At 49.0% G+C, this 19,178-nt stretch overlaps 1 protein-coding gene across 4 annotated transcripts in view; it reads left to right on the top strand.

Annotated features, from left to right (window-relative positions):
- Positions 1–8,486: 8,486 nt before the first annotated feature.
- ATP11C (ATPase phospholipid transporting 11C) overlaps positions 8,487–19,178 on the top strand; it is a 56,617-nt gene continuing 45,925 nt past the window's right edge. For all 4 annotated transcript variants that reach the window (XM_027687120.1, XM_027687122.1, XM_027687123.1 and 1 more), the window contains exon 1: positions 8,487–8,555. In XM_027687120.1, the coding sequence (XP_027542921.1) occupies positions 8,529–8,555 (27 nt within the window). In that variant the 5' untranslated portion in view covers positions 8,487–8,528. The remainder of the gene's footprint in view (positions 8,556–19,178) is intronic.

The raw sequence follows: 19,178 nt of genomic DNA, 5'->3' as shown, positions 1-19,178 counted from the left end.
CCTGCCATGTGTGAGAAGTGGAGGCTGTAGCACAGTGAGCATGCCTGGGGCAAGCAGGGTGAGCAGGGTTCCTTTTTCCATATTTCTCATCTTTTTATTCATCTTACATTCAATAGCCGAATAACCAGCGAGGGCAGAGGTCTCTGAGGGGCATGGTCCTGGTGGCACTGCCTGCTGTTGGGGGGGATGAGATGCAGCTCTGCCCAGGCTGGTCCTGGAGTGTCCAGTCTGCTGCTTGTGCACTGAGGCCAACAGGGGTGCTTGCCTTGAGAAGAACATCCTCAAAAAGAAGATAGAGGTGAGTGGTACTCTCCCGTGAATTTTGGGTTTGTTGGAATGTGCTGGAATGCCAAACGTGCTGAGAAGCAAATGCTCCAGGGAGACACATTTTCTATCTCTCGTGCATGGTATCAACAGAATTTTCTGCAGACAGGACTGGAGCCAGCTGGGTGACACAACCCTGCTTCACATTTCAGCATTTTGATATTATCTAGCAGATCCTTCTTTTCTGGTTCCCAGAGGAGCTGTCTCAGGAGGGTCAGGTTAGGCAAAACCTGGTGCCTGCTCCCACCAGTGTTTTCGTGATGCCTCAGCCTGGGCTGTGGTTGCATTTCTTGTAAACTGGTGTGTGAGTTTTGCATTTCTACAGCCCACTACCCTTGATGGTGCTCATTTGGAGACCCACAGCTGCCAGCATGGCCACCAGCAGCTCTCTCTATGGCATATGTCCTTCTGAGCCTGTAGGATGGAGGGATAGAGGGACAGAGGGAGGAGACTGTGTTTGTGTGAGCTTTGCAAAAGTTGTGGTGGTTTGTATTGTGCCAGGAGGAGATGAAGAGACATTTCAGTGAGTGCCTGTGTGCATACACCTACACAGGGCATGGCTGGTCTCATCACCTCACACCAACATTGCTTTGCACAATCAGATTCTTTCCTGATGCCTGTTATTGCTATCAGAATTTAAATGGGTGAGCAGAGTAACAGAGAGGCTACTGTGCTTTTGAGAAGAGAGCTGGGAAGAGCATTGTTTCATCACTGCTAAAAACATTGCCAAGTCCTCCAGTGTACAGGACACCACAAAGAATTCCAGGGAGCAGGAAGACCTGGAGGAGAGCCTGGAAGATAGGACCATGTAATGAAGCTGCCAGCCCCTCTGGCTGCACCCATAGCCACGTTGTGCTTTCTTCCACGTCATTACACTTCCCTTTCTGCCCACTGGCTGGGCTTAGCCAGCAATTATACTTCATGTTATAACGTCTCTTTGCTCCTCTCTATCCCCAGAAGAGGATGGGGAAGGTGGTCTTGACTCTGAAATCTCCTCTGAGAACCTTTGATTTGTCCCAAGATCATGGACAGGGTAGGAGATCCCCCCATGGCAATCTGGTCTTGAAATGTACAGGTATCTTTCCTGCTATACATCCACTGTTGTATTTTATTAGTAAAAACTCAATTGTGTGGGGTTTTTTTCCCCTATACGAGTGTTTCCAGAGGAGTGTGAACCATTGTGGGTCTCACCATTGTTTCCAGTTTTCTGATGGAGACATCTTTTCGGAGTCAGCCTTCCTAGCACTTGGAGCAGGGGTGCCCCATACTCAGAGGTGCAGGACAAGGAAGGTGAGCCTGGTCCTGGGGTGCTCCACACATCAGGGAGCCGTGGGGTGGCACAACCCAGCAGCAGCCAGGCCCCATGAGGGAAAAAAAACCTCAGCAAAGAGACTGAGACTTGTGATTGTGTGAAAAACATGGTGGTTCTTTGTCTGCTACTTCACTAACTCAAATTTACAGAAGAAGGAACCAAGAAGCAGTTTTGGAGACCACCTCAGACACCGGAATTCCAACACTGACTTAAGGCTGTAAAGGCAAGTGAGTGCAAGTGGAAGTGATCCAGGCTAACGGGTGTTTTGCAAGGCAAATGGAACCAATCACATCCTGTGGGGTGCCTGCAGGTGGTTCTTGTTCCCCACCAGCTTACCCATAAATCCCATCACCTGTTTGAGGGCATATATATACAGCCAGGGGAAGACTAAGGTTTCCTTAGGAGACAGACTTTGGGGTGGTTAAGGTCTTTCTTCTCTGCTTTTGGCTGAAGGTAAAGAAATTAGTGACAAGTCTCTTACCCCACAGCAGCAGTGGCTGGTGGGGAGGTGTGCAGTCCCTGCTCCTTGGCTTTGTCATCCTTTGGGACAGGGCTGGAGGTATCACAAATGCACTGGTCAGGCAGCGCTAAGGGGTGGGGCTTTTTCTCAGGTTACATTGTTGTCTGAAAGCTGGTTACACTGTGTACATACTTAAATAAACATGTATAAGCAAGCTAAGTGGATTTTAAGCCTGGGCATGGGCATTTGGGCTGATAAAAGCATGGGGTGGATGGTTTTTTGAGCTTGAGAAGCTGGTTGCTATGTACACTTTCTTGTGCTTGCAGCACCTACCCTCTGACTCCGACCAGGGTGGGCTAGGAGCCAGGATGTCCTTGTGGAATTTTCCTAGTTGAGACACACAAGGCAAGTGCTGAGAAGCACTTTTGCTTTTTCTAAACGAGCATAGTAGGGCACAACTGACTTTCAGTGGAACATTCAAAATATTGAGCTGAGAAATGCTGGCATGTGATATCGGGCAGCTCTCAACACATCAAGTAATGAATAACCATGCATGGGTTTCTTTTGGAGTTTTGTTATCAGTTGTAGGTCCTCTGTTGTATTGCACTAAAAATGAACGTTGGAGTGTTTGCTGTTATGTGTTCTGCAGAACTGTTAAAAAAATAAGCCTGAATTTAGTGAAAGTAACTCCCTAAGCTGCTCTTAATTGTTATGAGTCTATCAAGACTTTGTAGGGAAAGAGAAGATAATGAGCACTGGAATTTGGGAAAATATGAAAACTTTCCTTTTTTAGGCTAAATTAGCCTTGTTGGAGACATTGCTACTGGCAAAAGGAGGAAGGATATAATCAAATTTATTTAATGGATATATTTGTTTCAGGACACCAGGAAATGTGTCAGAGTCTGAGGTATATAAATTTATCACATTATGTATCAAATATGTTTGCTGGTTTTCCCCCATTTAAAAAAAGCTTACTCTTTAAAAAGGCAAATTGTGTTAACCAAAATTGGTAGTCTTTCACTGTCATAAATTATCATTCTGTAAGTCGCTGCATATTTGAATAGGTTATTTCAGACTGTAAGGGGAAATTGCCTCTTGAGAAAGACTATCACTGTATTAATTAGAAGGGCTTTTGCTACAGAATATCACTGGATATGGGATCAAGAGCCAATTTATTAACCAAAATTTTTCATTTTAAAGTCATCTGCAGCAATCAGAGCTCAGGCCTTGCATGCAAGAGAATTTTCACCTTATTAAACTACACTTATATTTCTGTGCAGGTGAGTTTAGCAAGACTCTAGCCCGAATTCCTGACCTGGTGGCATAAATCTTGCTTTCCACCTGAGCTCTCCTCTGATTAGACTTCACACCCACCTCCCATGCACAGTGCCGCTGTAGGAGAAGTTTGAGTGTGATTTTGTAGGGCTTTCATTTGTTGATTGTTTGGTTTTTTTTTTGGCGAGGCTTGTGTTCATAGGCTGCAGGTACCAGTGCTACAGAGGCCTGCAGCAACCAGCATCTGAGATCTCTGCCCTGTTTCAGCAAAGAAAGCTGCTGGTGGAGCGATAAACTGATCTAAAACATGCTTGAGGGGTGGAGAGAAGCATGTGCAAGTCCCCTTGTGTGATGGACACTGCAGTGTGGTGCTGCTGCAGAGTCAACTCTGTAGTGCTCAGTGCAGACTATGAACTTGCTTCTTACTCCCCTTTTCCAGGAAGGTTGGGAAAGCCCAGAAGCACTCCCGGGGATGTCCCTGCTGCAGGTTATGACTTTCCAGAGGAAATCATATGTCTGAAGCAGATGTTTTTGGCACAGGGTGTGAGGCAGAAATTGGGAAACTGGTGCTGAGTGATGTGCTCAGCTGGTGCTGGTCAAGCCCTGCTGATCCAGGGGGAAAGGGATGCACAGGTTCCAAGGGAAGTCGTGAGGCATGGCTTCATGCAGACTCCTCTGCAGACAGTCACTGGCTTCCTTCCCTCACAGGTGTTTTGCAAGTCTGATGCAATCCCTCCACGTAATGCCCCGGATACCCAAGCACTTGCTGGCCACTCCCAGGTGGAACCTGTTTTTTCCAGGCAGCCAGGCATGAGGGGAGGATGAAATCTGCAGCCTGCCCTGCTGAGGGGCAATGCCCAGAGATGTCAGCAGCTAAAGGCTATAGGTAGGGCTCCAGCAGATACAGAATTTGGGTGGCTTTGGCTGCTTTCAGAAAGTGTGCTCCTGGTCCTGTGGCCCCTGGTCAGCCCTGTGCTGGTAGGGTAGATTTGAAAGTCTCAGGTGTGAAGAGACAGGAATTCTGCCTTGGGATGTGTTGGTGGAAAAAAAGTTTCCATTTCTTATGAAACAACCTATGCCATCAAATCAGTGAAAGATCTGCCCCATTCAGGAAAAGGGGAGGAAAAAAATGGTGATGTCAGCTCCTCCTTGGCATTCCCCCCAAGGGCCCTGGCACATGCCCATGTACCTGTGGGCAACAACAGAGCCCTGCCAGTCTCTTCAGAGTGCTGAGACTGTGGCAGCCCTGAGCAAGAACTCACATTTCCAGATGGAGATGGCCCTGGAATGGTTCTCAGGGGGAAAGAATCACCTCGAGAGTGGGTAGCTGTGGTGTCAGTCAGCAGTGAGTACCTCTTTCTTGATCCTGTTGCCTGGTGTGAGGAGGAGGAGCAGCAAGTCAATAGGGAGGTCATGCCCTGACAATAAACTAGCTGTTAGTCTACAAGGTTGGATTAACAAGATCTCCCTCAAGCTGTAGCAACACTAAAGATAAACCTGTAGTACTCGTCAGGCAGTGGATGGACCTTGAAGAGATGCAATACATCTCCATTGACTTCATACTCCACCGGATACTACAAAAATCCATTAAACAGTTTGAAGACATGGAAAGGCGACTGCGTGTTCTGCCAGAAACTGCTCTTCATCCTCCAAGTGGCCACACGATGGCAGAAGAAGCAAAGAACACTGCAAGAATAAGCGTTTAAAAAAAAAAACAAACCAAAAAAACCAAAACAAATAATGCAGTGAGGGTTAGTGTGTGTCCCAAGGTCAGTGGGCAGCCTGGCTCTCACCTCCTGCTAAGCCATCTGCCAGGGACTGAGCTTCAAAAGCCTCCATCGCCATGAACAGTAGAAACAAAGGTTTTCACAGGACATGAAAAGTATTTTGTGAGAGGATTTAATGGACTTTCTGAAGTTGTGAGTAGCTCACAGCAATCCCTTGGGTCACTCTGTTCTCGCCCTGGCTGTAGTCTGCTGAGAGCTTGGCTGATGTACTGAATAACTTCTTTTTGATGCTAACTGAAGTAGTGATGGGTCCCAACCAAGCTGTACTGTGCAAAATTCTCCCAAGGACCTACCCCTTGTGGTCCCCTTGTCATGGGCAGGGTAGGGCACGGCTGAATGCAGGATGGAGTCCCTGCCAGCTCTGTGCAAGAGACCCTTTTGGTACTGCTTGTGCCACGTGTTATCCATGCAGCACGGGCTGTTTGAGGCATTAAAAACAAATTTCCCTTGTAAAAGACCTGTGAGCTGATACAATTGCTACCAAATCAGCAGTGGAATCACGCAGGCTATTCCAGGGTGTGAAAAAGCCCAGTCAGGGTTGTTCCTCTTTGTGGGGGTGGTTTCTGCTGAGATAGGGGTTTCACTGCCCGAGTCCACTGTGTCAGCAGCAAACAGGGGGAGGGGGGAAATGACAGCTGCCTTGATTTCTCCAGTGAAATCCTGCATGGATGTTCTCTTCTGCTGGTGAGACCAACTCCCCTTCTTGCCAGTTAATGCAAGTGAAAGGTGAAGAGCAACTGTACCTGTAGGAATATCCTGAAGAGAAGAATATAGTTCATTTCTGTGGGCCAGGTGAGTTAGGCTGCCTTGGCCTTTGGAAACATCTACACGCCTGGCTCCAAAGGCTGGTGATTCACTGGGCACTGCTGGTCTGTTCAGCACCTACCACAGAGCCTTGCAACAGGAAAAAATGTCTGGAAAGAGCAACTCTCTCTTCTAACCAACACAAACAGGCTCAAAAAGCATCAGAAAAGCATCCAAGAAGCAGTGCAAAGCTGCAGGGTAGTGTAGGTCTAAGTTTAGTTCTCTTTTGTTTTGTAGGGGAGGGAAGTCTACAGCTAAAATGGTTAGGTATTATATTATGATGTTTAACAATTCCCATTCATTATTTTAAAACGTGTTTCAAGCTGCCTAGCATTGTTTCCTGGTTTCCTCTGTTGTGGTTAGGCCTTTGTGTGGAAAGGTGAGTAACAGCACAGCTGCACAGAGAGTGGAAAGGTTGCACTTGGGATTCAGATGAGCACTGGCTGTGCCCTAGGGAATGCTGCCTTGCTCAGTAGGGATGTGAGAGCCTTTATGATCCCTCTACTGCTGCCCTGGGATAAGTGGGGTTAAAAAAATCCCAGTAGGCTCCTGCTTGTCCACCTGACTGCTATTTTGGTGCTGGGGTAGGCTTTCTGTGCGAGCTTAGATATATCACACCGTGTAAAACTGCCAGACAGTGGGTGCTTAGGAGAGGAAGTATGACTGGGTTTAGCCCTAGTAAAATCAATATGATGCTCTTCTTGCTTTAAAAATGCCAAGTAAAAAAAAAATCTGTGTGTTTTCCAGGTCTCTGGAACCTGACAGTAGCTCTCCAGGCCCAGTCGTGGTGCCACAAGGTGGGTTTTTTTGGTTTCCAGGAGAAGCTGGCTTTAAAACAGGAGCAGTGCAAGCTGCTGAAATGACAGTGGCCCCTGGGGGCTGGGGTCAAGGAGCCTGCCTGCTCCTGGAGGTGCTTGGGGCTGTCAGCAAGAGACAGCACCAGGAAAACTCCCTGCCCTGTGCTGTTGCAGAGGATATTGCTCTAGAAAAGATTGTTCTATTACCAGGCAGTAAGGATGTCAAAAACATGATGAAAACCACGTATATTTTGTTAGGTTACATCTTGTCTTTCTTAGTTTGGGTGGTTTATGTGGAAACAAATATTCTCATGTTCTGTGGCTGCAGAACTAGGGAGAAGGTCCCTGGAGGAAATGTTTCAGATGAGTGTTGCTTCCACTCATGCGCTACCCCAGCCCAGAGGGAAGAGGATGTGTTTAGCTTGTGTGCTGTGGGAAGGCTGGAGGCACCAGGGAATGCTGGGCAGCTGTGGGCTCAGAGGCTGCAAAAGTGCCCCAGGGAACAGGCTGGACTAGCTGGCAGCTGTCTGAGCCACCCATGGCAGTGAGCTGCCTGGGAAGAGTTTGCAATGGGGAAAAGTACCCAGAGGCTCTAAATACCTTCTGTGGTCAGTCATGATTTGAGGAAAATGCTCTGAGGTGTTGCTTGAGCATCATGAAGGTGGCTGGGCTTCTTGTACCAGATGAGGGAAAGACTGTGTGCTTGTACTTCAGGAAGCCAACCGTGTCCTGGGCTGCATCACCAGCAGGTTGAGGGAGGGGATTCTGCCCTTTGTTCCACTCTTGACACCCACACTTGCAGTGCTGTGTTCAGCTCTGTGACCCCCCGACATAAGAAGGATGTGGACCTGTTGGGGCAAGTCCACAGAAGGCCATGAAGATGCTCTGAGGGCTGGAGCAGTTCTGCTATGGAGACAGGCTGAGAGAGGGCTGGGGAAAAGAAGGCTCCGAGGAGACCTTAGAGCCCCTTCCAGTTCCTAAAGGGGCTACAGGATTGCTGGAGGTGGACTCTTAAAGAGGGCATGTAGTGATAGGACTGGAAGAATGACCCCTTGGGAGGTCACAAAAGGGATTAGTCCTCTTCAAACATAAAGAGGGAAGGTTTGGATTAGGTATTAGGAAGAAATTCTGCCCTATGAGGGTGGTGTGGCACTGGCATAGGTTTCCCAGAGAAAGCGTGGCTGCCCTATCCCTGGAGATGCTCAAGGACAGGTTGGATGGGGCTTGGAGCAGCCTGCTCTGGTGGAAGGCATCCCTGCCCATGGCAGAGGGGTGGAATTAGATGGCTTTTGAGTTCCCTTCCGATCCAAACCGTTCTATACAGGGTGCCACCGTGCAGGGGGGGGGAAGCTGCATTGAAGACAAATCGCACCCGTGGGCGGAGGTGGGCAGGAGGGTTTAACAGGGCACGAGGTGCCGCGGGCAGGAGGTTGTCCCCGGCCACTGCTGCAGCCCCTCCCGTCCCCTCCCGTCCCCTGCTGTCTCTCTGTCCGTCTGTCCCCGTCCCCGCGGGCCGGCCCGGGGCGCGGTGTCTCCCCCCGGCGGCCGCCGGCGGTACTGCAGCTCCCAGGCTGCTCCGGGGCGGTCCCGCCCCCGGGGCGCGGCGGGACAAAGCGGGGCTGAGCGCGGCCGGGCCGGGCGGCGGGGCCGGGGCCGGGCGGCATGGAGCGGGGCCGGCGGCGGAGCCCGCGGCCGCAATAGGAGCCGAGCCGAGCTGAGCCGGGCCGGGCGATGCGGCGGTGAGCGCGGCGGGGCCGGGCGCCGCCGCGATGCTCCGCCGCAGCCTCAGCCGCCTGGTGAGTGCGGGGCCGGGGTGGCGGGAGAGGGAAAAGTTCATTGTTATTATTGTTTTTCGCCTTGTGTTGGGTTTGTTTTTCCGGGAGGGGTGAGCGGCGCATCCCCCTCCCGGCGCGGTCCGCCCGCGCCGCGGGGCCCCGGCCCGCTCCCCTTTCTTCCGTCTGTCCGTCCGTCCGTCGCTGCGAGCCCTCCAGAAGTTGCCTTTGCTCCTAGAGCCCAAACCTTGTTTTTTACCCCCCGAAACCCAGCGGAGGGGACTTCCCTGCCCTGGCAGCGCGCACCGCAAACCGCGTGGTTCTTCCCCGGCGGGATGCAGGGTGTGCTGCCCCCGCCGCTGCTCCACCCGCTTCCTGCCCCCCAAATCCATCCCGAACCTTTCCCAGTGCCACATAAGCTACTTGAAGATTTCACAGTGACCTCATTGCTTGGCCTGAACGCTGTAATTGCTCATTTTTTCCTCTTCCACAGCAAATATGGCAAAACCAGTGTTTTAACATCATTTCAGGCGCCGCTGTTTACTCAGCAGTGTCATTGATTGCGCAGTGCGTAGTTAGCAAAGTTCCTGGAGTTCAAGCAGCAGGCAGCGGTGTGTGGTGTCAGCACAGCTCAAACACCCTGAGAGGCTCCGGAGCTGGTTCCTGAGGCACCACCCGGTTACCTGCCGGAATAATGGGCTCTGCCCGCGATTGCCCGTAAGGCCGGAGCCGCTGGGAGATGCACTCTCATATTCACTTTTGGTTTTGAGCGAGCTGCTATGTGTGCCAGATTTTCCAGATTTGCTGGACAAGGGACGCTAAATCTCCTTTTTCAGTCTGGAGGTAGCTCTGCAGTGCTTATGGGGGGAAAACTGGTTGATTTTCCCATTTGTAGGTTGTGTTTCTGTTGCAGGCTCTGGGTTAGCCCTGTGGAGAACCAACCACAACCATTGTTTTGCAGCCTCGGGGTCAAATATATCTGATCTGAACTCAGTGCCTTGCTTTTCTGGCTTTGATGACTGAGTTTATCTCTGCCCTGTGTTATGTGCTTCCTGCCCCACCCTTGTGGGAGGCTTTTTCTCAGTCCTGTCGGAAGGCCTTTGGGGTTTGAAGCATCTCCACTGAGTTCAGAGAGAAGCTTTTTTAGGGGGCTGCTTCCCCTGAGCAGGTACCCACAGAGGTGCCTGACTAGGCTCTGGGTCCAGCACCCTCCTTATGTGTGAGGTGTGACCCCTGTGCTGCTTGGGGGCCCCCACACAGCCTCTGTTCCACCTCTCGCAGTCCCTTGCTGTGGGGAGTGGATGTGCATCACTGCTGGGGTGTGCTGTCCTTTGGGGCAGAGGAAAAACAGCCCTGAACGCTGAACCCAGGTATTTCTGAATGCTTTGTGCGGGGCTGAACTGTTGTGGCACCTGTTTGGAAGGTAAGAGGTAATTTTCTGGCTAGAGGAACAGCTCTGCTTGGGGACTAGAATAGGGTGGCAGGGCATCTGCAGTGTTGGTGAGGGGTTTTAGACACTTTTTCTGCCTCTTGGCTTTGTAAGCGGCGTTTGAGTAGCAACGAGATGTTTGTTATCAAGCTGGTGCAAGTGGCCATATCAGCCTTTGGCTGATGGAGCAGCTCCTGCCATGCTGCTGCAGCTCTGTCCTGTCCCCAGCCCTGCAGGGTGCCCTGGGAGGTTTGGATTGGTCCCCTCTCCCCTGCTCCATGGGAGGAGGGGACAACCCATGGCAATCTCCATGGAGCTGTCCCAAGCTGCTGTCTTGCCCTCAGTCCTGGGTGGGTAGCTCTGGGCTTCAAGAGATGCTTGTCTTCATTGCAGAAAATTCACTGCAGTTACTGAAGGCTGCAGATTTTCTGACACTTAAGATCCCATAGGGCTACTCAGACAAATGTTGTAACCTCTTCTCTGTGTGGTCTCTGCCAGAGGCTCATAAATACCAACAGATATTAAAAATCCTGTTTTCAGCTGTATTTCACAGCTTAGGCACGATGGATGTGCCTTGCCCTATCAACATGATTGTTTGTGGCTCTGTTTCTCCCTCCTATAAACTCTTATTCTGGATTGGGTATGACATGGGGTGGTAAAAAGAGCAAGAAGGGTAGAGGTGTGTGTGGGTCTGCTTTGCTACCCAGGGGTACAGACTGATGCTCTACAGAGACAAATTGGATTCTTAACTTCAGTTTCCACCACTGAAATAATCTCTGCCAAAAGAATAGTGGGGCTGGGATCACTGCGGGGGGGTGGGATTGAATTGCCATGGTTAATTCACTTTTAGGAGATACTGTCAACTTGAAATATAACTTTAATTCTTTTTTGGAAACGGATTCTAGCACTGGAGTCTTATTTTTAGTCTCATGCTGCTTGTACAGCTGTTGCGGGGAGGATGCGGGAGCAGAGTGGGGAAGTGTGTTGGTGGCCCGGGGAGGGTTTGGGTCAGTCTGCGGTGCTGGGCCCCTCACAGGGCTGGGGTGAGCTCTGTCCACTTCCAGACTCGCTGGGAAGTGCTGGTCCCTGTGCTGTGCATCAAAGACAAGGTGCTTTTTCTCATTTATTGCTCTTCCTGGATTCTTCCGAAGCGTGCAGACAGCTGTACCTGCAGGCCACAGCTCTGCACCACAGCTCTGCCAGTGCTGCGGGGCTGGGGCTGGTTCGGGTTGTTGTAAGAACTAAGTGAGAAATGCAGAAAGAGAAGTTACTCGTGCCCTCATTATTTCAGTTTTCCCCTCCATTTGTTTTAAGACCGATCTGGAAGTGAGCCCTGGGAGCTGTCACCCTGCTCACAGTGCAGGAAGGCTGCAGGGGGCACAGAAAGACCCCAGAGTGTTCTCTCTCCTCTTGGGGTACCTGGTGCTGGCTGAGCTCGTGGACTGATATTTGCACTACCTCCTGGGTCTCTTGCCTCTGCAGTCAATGCAGTTCCTTCCTCTGGTATTTTCCTATTCTGTTCAGAACCCAGGATAATTAAGAAAACAACAAACAGTCTGTAATTGGGAGCAAAATTCTTCTGTTTGTGTGTTTGTGCAGTGCCCAACAACAGGACCTTAGTTGCGTTATTCCCTTTTAATTAATACCTTGGGGCCTGATCCTCTTTGCAGCCTGTACCCTGGTAAATCCCTGGTGTTTAGCAAGTGCTGGGCTTGTTGTGAGCTGCAGGTTCTCAGGAATGTTCGCTTGATGTTGGGGAAAGAAGATGCATCTTAGATGGTCATGCAGTGCTTGTCCCTGGGCTGGACCCACATTGTGACTCTGTGCCTTTGCCTTGTTGTAAGTTGGAGTGATGTTCCCTTGCTGATCTTCTGGAATCTGCAGCTGCCAGCCATGGGATTACCCCCAGGTTGTTTATGGGACCCTGTGGGGCAGGTCCTACCTGATGCCCTGCAGGAAAATACCCCTACTGAGACCTATTCAAATGACAGAAAATGGGAAATGGCCCAAAGTAATTTTTTAGAGGGGAAATAAATTCCCCATTGGCAATGAGAAATAGGTGAGAAGGGGCAGGGGTGGGTGGGGAGAGCTCCTGGGGTGCACTGGGCAGTGTGGGAGCTGACCACTGTTGGTTGCTGCTTATCTGGCTCCTGCCCAGCTCGGGGGGATGCTGGAGTATGGCTTGTGGGAGATGTCTGAGTCTGAGGTGGAGTATGTCTATAGTTTTTGCAACAAATGTGTAATAATGTCTATTTTGGGACATGGAGCACATCTGTGATTTTCTTTCACTTTTTTTTTTTTTTTAAGACAGTGTGAACCAAACATTAATGCGTGATTGCAGTTCCTATTCTAATAACAAAGAAGACCATAGGCAGGAATTGGTAGCCTTGAGAATTGTCTTTTTTCCCCTAAATCAAGCCATGTTAACAGCTTGTGAGTAAGGCTGCACGTCAGATACCTTGTACCTGACTGACAACTTCTGCAAGAAGTGTTTTGCTTTCATTAATGTGACAAAAACCTGCAAGCAGCAAAGGTTGGGGCTGGGGTGTTTCTGTGACACCAGGTGGCAGTTCTGCTTGGAGAAATCCCACACTTCAAAAGAGTGTGAATTTTAACGAAGCGACTTGAATTTTTCATGAAAGTTGCTGGAATTTATTTTGTAAGGTGTATTTAACATGATAACAGCATTTCATGTGCTTGGGGCCAGTTCCCCTATAGCAACCACAGGGCAGCCCATGCTTGACCACAGAGAAGACAAGCTCAAATAGCTGCAAAAGACTTTTTCCCAGGGATGCAGTCCCTTATTGATGCCCCTCCCCTGGAAAATGGGGACATGGGAGTTTCTCAACTTCTGTGGAATGTGGGGACACAGGAGTTTCTTCGATTCCTGTAACTGTTTCTTCTTTAACGTCTCCTAACTGTAACCTTGTTCCCAGAAATATCTCAACCATTTGGCTAAAAATAAAGAAAAATCAAACAAAAAACTTACCCTGGGATAAACAGCTGCATGGAAGCATTCATGTGTGCAGTTGAAGTTTGGAGAAGTTAGAAAATGCTGTAAGGAGTGACTGGAAAGCACCGGTCAAACATTAATGATAAATGGTGCTGCCAATTAAACCTGTGGTGTGCAGAAACTTTTTTGTGGAGAATAACATGTGTCTGGCCTGTATTTTATTCTTCACTCAATACCATTTTTGTCCCCTGTTGGTATTTTGCTGAGAATAATGATGATTATCTGGGCTGTGCGGGGAAGGTTCAGAGCTGAGCTGACTGGAGTTGCGGCTGAAGGCATGGCAATTTTATTTTAACAATAAAAGTTGTAAAAGCTAACAGGCTGTCTATTAATAGGAAGCTTTTCAGCCTTGCCTTTAATTTCATCCTGTTGCCTTTAGTTTATGCACTTCCTTTCTGATTAAAACTGCTGTTTTCTGGCTGTAACTGTCTCTCTCTAGTGGAGAGATTTATTTTTTTTTGATGTTAGTTAAAAGCAAAGCTGATGGAGAGTATTCGTGGGGTCTGTAAGTTCTGACTTACAGACCTCCCCACTCAAATTAGTTGTTGTCCACCAGTGATCCCATTTTTAGCAATGCAGGTTGGGTTCCTGTGAGCATCTTCCTCCCTCGGCACCATGCTTGGGTCTCTTATCCGAGGTGTGCAGCAGAAAAATAGCCTTTGTCTGCTAATTCCTTGAGGTGGGGGACTCTATGTCCCCTTGGGAGACTTGAACCTGCTGTCCTTGCTGAGAAAACTCTGGGTTGGCCGAGTGGGGGAACATCCCTTTGGCCGAGATCTTCCCACTGGAGATGGCAGGGGTAAGGGAGCCGCCGAGCCTGGCTGGGGTGCCTGGGCAGGGGGAGTTTCCTGAGAACTTGGACTGAGTGTGCTGTTAACCCATTTGCCTTTCTCTGAAAACGTTTGCTCAGGGGGTTTTTCACGGGAGTTTCCTGTATTTAGTTGTGTGTAGGAGGCTGGTGCTGAGGCCGGACGGCAGTGGGGAGGTTTTCCTGCTCAGCCAGTCCCTCCAGTGGCCTTCTGCCCAAGAGTGTCCCCTGCTGAGCCCTGCCAAGGGGAGAGGGCAGCAGCTCTTGCCCTGTGCCAGGACAGGCTATCCTGAGGTGATCTTAGAAAATACTTTACTTCTGCATTTAGACTGAAATCTCCTTCTCGCTGCTCATCTCAGAAATAATTCTGTGCCTGCTGAGGTCTGGTGTTGGGAAAGACGGGCTGGTTTTTCTCAAGCAGGTTTTGCCAGTGCAATAAACAGGGTGTTGTGGGCTTTACCTGCCTGTGCCTCCCAGCCAGTGGACCTGCATCCAGACCTGGGCTTGAAGGTGATGCTGCATGGGAGCCAGGAGAACCTGGCATGTGTCTCCTGCAGCTCTGCCCTGGCAGTTACCTCATCTCTTGCAAGTAGACAATATTTTTTTTCCCTATTTTAATTACCAAGCAATATTTTGGGTTTTTTTCCAGTGTTTTCTGTTGTTTACCTGGAGATTTGCAGTTTTCTCCAACTTGTGGGGACTGTGCAGACGCTGGGCTGCAGGCAGGGCTGGTCCCCAGCAGCTTGGTGTGCTGGACTGTGGCTTTTTTTTTGCCCACTTGTGATTAATTGTGTCACTCAGGAGCCTCACACTGCTGGGTTGTTGTTAGCAGCGGGCACAGTATGAAGGACACTGTGAAGTGGGCTGTGCTAGACCCTGTCCTGCCTTTAGGGGTACTGTGCCAGTCAGAAAGTGAGTCCTACTCATTGGAAATGCTCATGTTGCTGATGATTGTAAGCCATTTCTATTATTATTATGTTAAAATTGTGTCTCTTTCCCATAGTTTTTCTCTTCTATGTGTCCTTGTACTCTTTTCACAGGCTCTCTCCACCACGACCAGGCAACCCCAACTGCTTTTAGTGTAACCATCATGCTGCAGTTTGCTGAATTGCTTTGATTTGTCCAACCTCACACCAATGACTTGTTCACTGTGCTTGCCTTGATTGGTTAACATTTGATTTGGGCAGTTACTATTTTGGCTTTTTTGCAAACTTGACTCCAAGACTTGTGCATGAAGCTTTGACGTGGATTGCCATCACCCTTCCGTGGTAGGAGGGCAATGCTGGTGCTGCCTCTGCACTGCAGGGGATGGCAGTAAGTGGCAGGCTGGTTTAAAGCTTGGTTTGCTAACTTGTAGCCTGGGGAAACAGTAAAACTGTTCTGTTTTAAAAGGTCTCCTCCGGCCTCTGCCCTTACCTGGCTCTTGCCTGGCAGCAGCACGGCTGCTGGGTCAGGAAAAGCCTGTTTTGCCCACAGGCTGCAGTGACTTCAGTGTGTATATATATGCATTAAATATACATTCATGCAATATATGCACATCAAATATGCATATATGCAATATATATATAGATGCATTAAGTATATACATTTATTTTTGCTTATGGGCTCTTTCTTGGGCTTGGCCAAAACCCAGGGAGCTGCAGGCCAGTGGTTGGCACAAGGCACCACTTTGGTGGCTGCAAAGTGCATTTGGATATTGAGCTGCACGTGGGGCAGTGGGGTGGGGATAGCAGCTGGGGGCTCACTGGTGGGAGGGAAGCAGTCCTAGGTTTTGCTTCTCCTCCCCTCCATGTTTTTTTGTGTTCTCATAGGGGTGCTTGCTGCCACAGGTGCTGATCAGAACCAATACTCTGTAAAATGTTTAGCTCCTTATGCAATCCCTTGCACATGTGATTCACAGATTGTCCATTCTTGTGGGCACCTGTTGCATCTTGCTGACTCCAGTGATTTTTTTTTCCCCAAAACCTCATTTATGTTGTTTGGGATGGAATTCCAACTGGAGCCCATTTAGTCTAAAAGCATACCTGCTCTGAACATCCAGCCCTAATTGATAGTGCTTGTAGTTCAGAGGCATTTGTCCTATTCTGCTTAATGAAAGCTTAATGCACTTATTTTTGATCTGGCTGTTTGTAAAGAGCTTTTTGTTTTCCTCCTGCAGCAGAAGGGAGGGTAAGCCCCTGTGAGGCTGTCCTAGCTGGGTATTTTGGGAGCAAGACTCTTAATTTTTTTTCACGACTTGAACACGATTCCTGTTAACCTCCTTTGTGGCCTTGGCTGAGTAATGCTTTGCTGTGGGCTTTTTGCTCTGTTTTCAGTGGAATTTTGCAGGATCTATAGGTGAAAGGTCCCCAGCTTTGCTTTTGTAGGGCAGTATGTGGAGGGCTTGGTAATTTCCTGCAGTGTATTTCCAAAGGGTCTTTACATCTTGAATGTCTTAAAGTGTGCTGTATGCCTTAACAAGATTTTATAAGACTATTAGAGTGAGAAACAGAGGCATCAGCCACTTGGTAGATGTAATTTGTTTGCAGTACTGTGGCAAACACACTGATTTGCAAAACAGAGGGATCCTATTTTTCTTGTACTGTAAAGGACCTAGAAAAGCTGAGTAAGATGTGCAACAGGCAAGACTAGACAATTTGAAGCGCTTCTTTGGCATTGCAATCCAAGATCTCTTCAGCAGTAATACAAATTAAATACTGCTTGACTGCAGCGACACTGTGCTCTGTCACTGGAGTCTCAATTGGCTTAAGAGGGGGAAAAAAATAAAAAAAAATCCAAACTCACTGCCGGGAAATTAAATGCAGGGGAAAAAATCCACTTTGTGAGCAGCCTTGCCATCTTTTATTATAATTTCTGTGTAATTCCTCCCCAGCGTTTGCACAAAGCCAAGCAGCTGCTGTCTGTAGGGACTCAGGCTGCACTGGGGGGGCTGCAAACTCAAGCATAAAATGCAGTTAATATATTTTTTTGTTTACTTTGGGTGGTGTTTTGCACGCCACTTTTGTTCACTCTGAGTTGTGGGACATTTTTGTTCCTTTTGTTTTTTCTTCCTTCCTTACAACTCACCTTTTCTTATATTGTTTGCTCAGGGAGGGAGCACCATAAAATTAGCTGTGATGCCCAGAGGGCTGTTGTCCTTGTGTCAGCCAAATTAATATTGTGGAGTACATAATTTCCACGGGGTGGTTTCTTTCAGTGCAGTTGAATGGATGGAAGTGGGACTTTCCACTGGACAAGTCCCATTCCGGTAAGTGCAGGGCGGGAAGCAGCGACACAGAGAGAGGAAACCTTGGGTGAAGGAGCTTATCTTGATAACTGTGAGAGTAGGAATGCGCTTGTGCCAGTGCTTGGCTAGGGATAGCCTCTGATAGGATGGGATGGAGGTGGCTGAGGCATTTCCTGGGGTGCTGTCTTGTTCTCTGGCACAGGATGGGCTCGCTTCTGCGGCTGGTGGTGCTGCTATTGGCCACACTGAAACCCCTTGAGCTCCAAGGCCAACATGCTGGGGCTAACTCAAACCTCAGCTCCACGTCCCTGTGGATAAGCAGATTTCCCTCCTGCTGCCAATCCAGGCTGCTGTGCTGCTGGCATTGCTTGGGCAGCCTGTGCTCTGCAGGAGCTGCTCTGCAGCTGCCTTACCCAGCCCAGCAGGAACATGAGCCAAAGGATTTCCTGAAGATAAACAGTTCTAGGGAACATGTTGAGGATTTCTCTCCTGACTGTGTGGATTGCAATGATCCTGTATCCTGGTACAATTGTGCCTGCAGCCCCAAGAATGAATCTATTGGTCACTGTTGTATCTGGAGATGAAAGTATTTCCAGTGGGGTCTGGAGCATGTAGAGCTGCTTTTGGCTGTGGAGCAAGGGATGAAGAAGGTGATTTATCCCTCTCTTTTCCCTTTTATCTCCTGCTGCTTCTGTGGTAACATTTCTCTGTAGTACAGCAAGAGGAGGATTAGAAAACCATGGCTTTTACATTTTTGGAGTTGAAAACTTAATCTGAATCAGTGTGAGTGAGGAGCATGGTATGGGGGGCTGGGACCTTGGACCTTGGGTACCTGTTGCAGGGACTGAGAGCACCCCGTGGTGCTGGTGCAGGACTTGGTGAGCCCCTGCAGCCTGTATCTGCCCTCCCATCCCTGCTGGTGGCTGTTGTGTGGGAGACAGGACAGCCTCCCTGGGGCAAAGCTTGATCTGGGGGGATGTGGCTGGGCAGGCCTGTGTACCAGCCCATGCTTCTGGGATGCTGTGGTGAGGTACACCCTGGTAGGGGGGTGTGCAGCTCTGTCCCCAGAGTGTGGACAGCCAAGCAGGCTTGCTTCCCAGGGGAAAGGGAGGAAACTGCTCTGGGAAATGGGCTCCTTGCCAGTCAGCTGGCAGCCTGGCTTTGAAATGCTGGGAAAACTTAAAAAGGGGCAAAATGTTTGTAGGTGGCAGAGGTCAGAGCAATGTCTGGCCGAGCGGGGATGCATAACATAGCATTTAGGGGTTTTTTTTGTTTCCATAACTGAAGAGCTCAGGCTTTCAGAGGACCAGAAAACAACAGGAAAACCAACAAATTATAGCTCTGCAGGGTGATGCAAGCACTGACAATTGCAAACTTGAAGGTTTTTTTCCACTTTGCTCTTATTTTAATTTTTGCCAGGGCAAATCACTGCTCTGGAGAGCTTGCTGCCTTGCTAAAATAGCTGCCGATGAACAGACATATGTGCACAGCTTGAGCTGGGGAAAGGAGGGAGGAAGAGTTTTGAAGACAGGAAGACCTCGTTGTATTTGCTTTGTGACCTCTGCAAAACATTTGGCTCTTATTCAAAGTCCTTTTTTCTATTCTCGAGCCTGAAGTGTTCCGATGAGCCTGAATTTTATATGCTGGCAGCATGCTGGTCGAACTTTTGTTTTGGACTGCCAAAAATAAAGATCTGCTGCCTGTATTTCAAGATGAGCAATGGTTTCATAACCCTGGCTGCCAACGGGGTAGAGAAAAAAGGAATTGAGATACTGAAAACTTCCAAAGGTCGGTGGTTATGTTTGAACAGGAGCAACAGATTTTCCACACAACAGCAGCACTGAAGTAATACTGGCCCAATCAATACTGTCTGGGTTTGACTTTCTACATCATATGTGAACCTGACTTTGTGCAAAGTGCTGCTGAACAGAAGCTGTGATTACAGACATTGTGGCATGTTTGATGGGAAGATGCAGTATTGTGTGGTTTGGGGGCAGACTTCTTCCAGAAGGAAAAAGAAAAACAAAACCCGTGCCAAAAAAGGTCTTTTCAGCTGTCACCCCTGTGCACAGGGCTCCTCAAGTCCAGGATGGGGCTGGGCTCTCCTATAAATTTAGTATCTTGGAAAAAAAACTCTTGTATTTCCTCTCTCCACCCTTATTAAACCTTTC

Source organism: Neopelma chrysocephalum, unplaced genomic scaffold, assembly GCF_003984885.1.
Source record: "Neopelma chrysocephalum unplaced genomic scaffold, ASM398488v2 Primary Assembly neopelma1_73b, whole genome shotgun sequence".
Classification (NCBI taxonomy): domain Eukaryota; kingdom Metazoa; phylum Chordata; class Aves; order Passeriformes; family Pipridae; genus Neopelma; species Neopelma chrysocephalum.
Note: the sequence above shows the minus strand (reverse complement) of the source record. Positions and strands in the feature narration are given on the sequence as shown.